General features: G+C 46.7%; 1 protein-coding gene across 1 annotated transcript; it reads left to right on the forward strand.

Annotated features, from left to right (window-relative positions):
• The first annotated feature begins 21 nt into the window (after positions 1-21).
• Positions 22-5,650, forward strand: DDOST (dolichyl-diphosphooligosaccharide--protein glycosyltransferase non-catalytic subunit). Its single transcript, NM_001168008.2, has 11 exons — positions 22-181; positions 732-842; positions 966-1,052; positions 1,553-1,656; positions 2,547-2,641; positions 2,990-3,083; positions 3,551-3,699; positions 3,966-4,113; positions 4,344-4,464; positions 4,609-4,715; positions 5,164-5,650. The coding sequence occupies exons 1-11, from the start codon at positions 25-27 to the stop codon at positions 5,311-5,313; spliced, it is 1,323 nt and encodes a 440-aa protein (NP_001161480.1). The 5' UTR covers positions 22-24; the 3' UTR covers positions 5,314-5,650.
• Positions 5,651-6,350: the final 700 nt, after the last annotated feature.

The raw sequence follows: 6,350 nt of genomic DNA on the forward strand, positions 1-6,350 counted from the left end.
CCTTGCACCCGCCTCTTTCCCAGGATGCCCCGCGCCGACGAGAAAATGGCGGCGGCCGAGGTGCGGCTGTGGTGGCTGCTGGCGGCAGTCGCAGCGGTGGGGGCTGGGCCGCGCAGCCTGGTGCTGCTGGAGAACGGCAACCTGCGGGATACGCACTCGCTCTTCTTCCGCAGCCTGGCAGGTAGGGCGGGGTGGGGTGAGGCGGAGAGCGCGGGGGCGCTGGGTTGAGGGCTCCGTGTCCCTAGTGCTGTGTGCAGGGTTAGGGCCCGTGTTGCGAGAAGGGCATCGAGGCACAGGAGTGGGTCCAGAGAGGGGAAGGGGCTACGGAGCACAGTGGTGTGGGAAGCGGCTGAGGGAGCTGGGATGGGTCAGTCTGGGGAAGAGGAGGTTCAGGGGAGACCTCATTGCTCCCTACAACTCCAGAGAGGAGGTTGTTTGAGGTGGGGATGGCCTCTGCGCCCAGCTAACAGTGATAGGTCCAGAGGGGACGGCCTCAGGTTGTGCTTGGGAGGTTCCAATTTGGTGTTATGGAAAACTTTTTCTCAGAAAGAGTGGTGATGTTTGGGCACAGACTGCCCAAGGAATTGGTGGAGTCCCTGCAGCTGTTCCAAGAACTGTGAAGATGTGGCACTGAGGGACATAGTGGACGAGGTGGGGGTGGGTTAGCTGTAGGATGAGATGATCTCAGTGGTCTTTTCCAAACTTAACGATTCTGTGTGTCATGGCTGCAGATAGGGGCTTTGAGCTCACCTTCCGAACTGCGGATGATGCTGGCCTCTCCTTGATCAAGTACGGGGAGTTCCTTTATGACAACCTGATCATCTTCTCACCATCCATTGAGGGTATGACCTGGGGAAGTGCTTCAGCAGTGCTTCAGGGAGGTGCTGGAGACTGTTCTGGGGTGGTTTTGGAGAACAAGGTTCTGGTGTGGGTCAAAGTCATGAGCTGTTGGTGTGCACTTGCAGATTTTGGAGGAAACATCAATGTGGAGACCATTACTGCTTTCATTGACGGTGGTGGCAGTGTCCTGGTAGCCGCCAGCTCAGACATTGGTGAGTGTGGTGCCTGTAGGGTAATGGGGCAAATCACCACGTGTCACCCTATCACACATACCTGCAGCAAGCAGGCGGTGCAGTCCTCTTCCTTGGAGCTCCTGAAAAATAAATGCAGTGGGAAAAACACAATACCTGATTAGCTCCTAGGGCAGTGTCCTTCAGCTTTGCGCTTCCTAGATACGCTGGAGAAATGCTTGAAAGCATTTCTCTTCTCTGGTTATTTGCAGATGTGAGCCCTAAGTAAATGTGCTTCGTGTGCACAGTTATGAATGTCAAGGTTTGCGCTCTGAGAAAATGAATGAGTCTCACCTGGGGTGAGAAACAAAACTGGCCTTGATTTCCATTCTGAATGGGAATTTATCAGAGGGAGGTTGCAGTGCTCAGAGTTTGGCTGGTAGAGTGCTGAATGTGTCACTCAGCTAAACATATCTTGAGTGTTGAGACTGGGTTGCATCCTTCTGAGCCTGCCACGTAATGGAATCGTGTTCTCCTTTCAGGAGACCCGCTGCGGGAGCTAGGAAGTGAGTGTGGGATAGAGTTTGATGAAGAAAGGACAGCTGTCATTGACCATCACAACTATGATATATCAGATCCAGGCCAGGTGAGCATCTTTGTCTGCAGGTTTGGAGTATTGTTAATGAGAATGTGTATGTAAAGGATGAATCTTCTGTCCTTATTTTCCTTCCTTCCTTCCATCCCTTCTCTGCTGTTCCCAATAAAGTTGTACGTAGTGTTGCTCAGCAGCATCCAGTGGTGCTGCGGTCAGAGTGCTGGCATAATACTGCAGCACTGTGTGTGGGAGGGGTCTCTGCCCTGAATCCATCTTTCTGAATTTTCTGGATTTGATCTTACTGCTGCCCTGGGGAGTGTCAGTGTCACTGCATCTGTTTCACCCACTGAAGTGTGTGTCTGGTTTGTTTGTGGTAGGTTGAGAAGAAGAACTTTACAGGTGACACTTCAAGATGCAGGAAGGGTAATTTTTAGTCCCGGATGCTATTGAGAGAGATCTTTGTAGAAGTGTATATACTTCCATGTTTTCTTTCCTCTTGTTATTCAGTGCTTAAACATGAAAACCCTCTATTAAGGTCTGAACTTACTCTAATACTTTTTATTTAAAAGAAACTGTTTAAGCAGTATGTGGATGCTGTCCAGGATACATTTAAGCAGGATGTGCTGTCCTGTTTTAAAGATGAAAGCTACTCAGAAAAGTAAAATGCTGTAGTGTTACTATTTTTATCAAAAGGGTGTTTTATATTTCCTGATGTATCAGCATATTTAATTTACTGTAGGGCCATTTTTCTGATTTTTATTGAAGTTGTAACGTTTATACAATAGCTGTTTAGTTTTGATGGCCTGTAAAAACAAAGTTGACTTTCAGATAGAAAGAGAAGCCATTGTTTGCTGTTCTAAAACCTGAAAATTACTGGAAGTATATGTAAATACATTTGCCTGTGCAGTGCATTTACACAAATCTCTCTTGTTTCCTCCAAGCATACACTTATAGTAGCAGATGCTGAAAATCTCCTGAAGGCCCCCACCATCGTGGGGAAAAAGGCACTGAACCCCATTCTCTTCCGAGGAGTCGGGTAAGTAACCTGCCACAGCCAGGTGGCTGCTTTTGGGAAAGCAGTGCGAAAGCCTTGGTGCTGATGTGAGCTAAGGGCTGGGTTAGCCTAGTGTGAGCAATCTGCCTTCATTTTGGATATAACCAAAAGAAAACTTTCAGAGCAGCTTAGTTTTTGCCCCAGTGATGTTTCTGAATATAAATTAATGAAGTTTGACAGAATATCTCGAGGAAAGTAGTTCATTTCTGTAAGTGTGCAAATTCTGCAGCTGTATAACCGCATCCAAGGGTAAGGAGGTTTGTTCAGCTTAGTCGGTCCCTACATCTCCATCTGGGTATTGATGCCACTCATTGTGCCTCTCCCCACAAGGATGGTGGCTGATCCCGACAACCCACTGGTGCTGGATATCCTGACTGGCTCTTCTACGTCATACTCCTTCTTCCCAGATAAACCCATAACTCAGGTATATTCCTTTACTTTTTCTCTTCTTTAGACAAGTCCCTTAGATTTCAGCAACTTTGAGAAATGAATGCTTGCATGGTTAAACTGTTGGTTGATTTTGAAAGTATCAGGCTTCCAGATGTCTCCTGAGAATCTTCCTCCTTGCTTTTTGTTGGTGGGAAGATGTCCAGCATGAATGATACTTTGATTTAGGCTGATAGTTTTTCCAAAGTATACTTCCTTTAAGTGGCTTCATCCCAAGGAGCGGGTAGATGGAAAACATTGTAGATCCCATTTCTGGTTATTCTGAGCAGTTAGCTGAGTTTATTGGCTTCTGTTGAACTGTGGAGCATGTTACCTGTGCTCAGATTTTTCCATCTCAAAGCAAACTTTTAGCAGTAATGAAATTGGGTAACTTGGAGATTGTCTAACTCTTCTTTAATTATGTCTGAGTTGACTAAATGCTCTTTTAAATGTACTTCTTTTCAGTATCCACATGCAGTTGGGAAGAACACCCTTCTGATCGCAGGACTCCAAGCAAGGAACAACGCTCGCGTTGTTTTCAGTGGCTCTCTGGATTTCTTTAGCGACGCTTTCTTTAGTTCTGCTGTGCAGAAAGCTACTCCTGGCTCCAAACGGTACACCAGCCTCCTGGCATCCCTTCATGAGGTTTATCTGGGGGGCTGTGTGATCAAGGAAATAGGCAACAAACGTTCATGCTATTGGAAACAGCAAGAAGCTTGAATGCAAATAGTGTGTGATAGGTTCCTTTGGCCTTGAAGTACTTTGGAGAGTAATTCTTTTTAACTCAGGATGGCTGTTTCTTGCTTCGGTTTTGCTTTTGGTGTGTAGTTTTGTTTTTCGGAGTGGTTGTCATGTTTTCCTTGTCTTCCCTCATTTCTAGGTATTCACAGACTGGTAATTACGAGCTGGCTGTTGCCTTGTCCCGCTGGGTGTTCAAGGAAGAAGGCGTGCTGCGCGTTGGGGCAGTGTCTCACCACCGTGTGGGAGAGCTTGCACCTCCTAATGCCTACACCGTCACTGATCTGGTGGTGAGGCTGCACATGGGGGGCTTGCTTGGAATGTGTTCCTCTGTTGTGTGGGCGGGAGGCAACATGGTGCTGAAAAGTATAGCTGGATCCATGTTCATACTCATGTAACATTCATGTAACATTATTCTTTGACTGCTGAGAGCTGCTTTGATTACTAATACCCAGAATGTGTTTACTAGAGGGAAAACTTAACCTACTGGGACAATTAATGTGTTGTGGGTTTGTTCCAGGAATACAGCATTGTAATTGAAAAGCTTTCTGATGGAAAGTGGATCCCCTTTGATGGAGATGATATCCAGCTGGAGTTTGTCCGCATCGATCCTTTTGTGAGAACTTTCTTGAAGAGAAATGGTAGGTTCCCCTCACCTCTTATGCCTTGTGTTGGGATGTTTTCTCTCTTGGTGTGGTGGCATTGTAGCAGGAAGCCCTGTGAAAGCTTTCACAGCTTCTCCTATTGCTTGTATCAGTCAAACTTTGTCACGATCTTTTTCGTAGGTGGCAAGTACAGCGTGCAGTTCAAGCTCCCGGATGTCTATGGAGTGTTCCAGTTTAAAGTGGACTATAATCGCCTGGGTTATACTCACCTCTACTCTTCTACTCAGGTAAGTATGGTGGGAATTAATTACGCAAGAAAAAAAAATAGGTGTTTTTTTTATTATTGCTAAGCTGTGTTGTATCTGAATGTACAATGAATTTCAGTACTTCTGTTTTTTTTTTTTTTTTTAATCTTTTGATTTGCTTCTTGAGATTTGGAAATGAGCTCCACAAAAAACTGGCTGTGGTTACCTCTTCTTTGGGCCAGTGCTACACATTCACAGTGAATGCCCACATAGAACTAGTCTTACTGTTACAGAGGCTTGATCTGTGCACATGGTTGGAGCTGTTCTCTTTTGGCTGAAGAATGTGGTTTCATCCTGAAAACAAACCATTTGCTTGCCTTTTCAATAATGTAACAGGTTCTGGGGATTGGAGGGAGTCAGTTGGATGCAGGACATTGTATCTATCCTTGCGTACTGCCAAACTCAGAAAGAATGCCTGCTTCTCCCCTAGGTTTCTGTGCGTCCCCTGCAGCACACACAGTATGAACGCTTCATCCCCTCGGCATACCCGTACTATGCTGGGGCCTTCTCCATGATGGTGGGCCTCTTCATGTTCAGCATTGTCTTCCTGCACATGAAGGAGAAGGAGAAATCTGACTGAGCTCCCTATGGGAGGAAGAGCCTTTTCCCTGGTGCCACGCACAGATGGGCAGCACTCAGGGCCCTTACTGTAACTGAGGACTGGTAGGTGCTGGCCCTGATTTGGTCTTTTTTTTTTTTTTTTTTTAACAAGTGGGTTGACTAATAATAGAGAAAATGAACCAGATGATACTTGCGGGGAATCTGTAGTCAGAATGTTTGCAAATGTGGAAATGTGACGACTCGTATCATTCCTGGATTAGCTCACAGTGCTCTTGTTTTGTTTACCTGGCCCCTTGCTTGGAATGATTTTGGTTTGAGATTAATTCCATTGTTGAAATAAAGTCTTAGTTCTCTCACTGTGTATTGAAGCAAGCTGATTAATGTGGTTCCCTGGCTGGAGGCCCCTGTGTGTGGTGAGGAGCGCATAGAGGGGATCAGAGGGGAACGCTTTCTGTACTGAAAATGAGTGCAGTGGGGAGAGGCGGACCATACAGACCCCATCTCTCCATCCACTGCCAGCTTTTGGGGCTGGTATTTTTCCATGACTTAACTCTGCTCCTGGAGTGGTGCACATGCAGGGTAGGTGAGGATTTCACCACCACCCCAAGGGTACCAGCCCTTCCCAACACCCAGCCTTCATGCCCAGACACATGCACAGCCTTCTGCAATGGCTTTGCCTTCCCATGTATCTCTCAAGCAAATTAACACTGAAATTTTACACTCTGGGGGTTGGAGAAACAACTTGACCTGGCAGCAATAGACCATCAGCCTTTCTGGCTGGCCCTGCAGCCTTTTGGGAGGTGTGGGCAGGTTGGAACTCGGTAAGCTATAGAAACCTGGGGAATGCAAATCAAACTGTGCTTGGAAAGTGCCTGTTGTTGCCGAGCTGCGTCCTCAAGCTTGGGCTCTTCCCCCATGGCTGTGAATTTAGGCTTAAAGGATAAGCAACTGCTTTGTGAGCAGTATTGCACCTTCAGTGTGTTTCATGGTGCTGTGGCTGACACTGTGGTCTCTGTGGTTGTGAAATTTCACCTCTTGCCCCCCTCTCACCGAGCT

Source organism: Gallus gallus, chromosome 21 (genome assembly GCF_016699485.2).
Source record: "Gallus gallus isolate bGalGal1 chromosome 21, bGalGal1.mat.broiler.GRCg7b, whole genome shotgun sequence".
Classification (NCBI taxonomy): domain Eukaryota; kingdom Metazoa; phylum Chordata; class Aves; order Galliformes; family Phasianidae; genus Gallus; species Gallus gallus.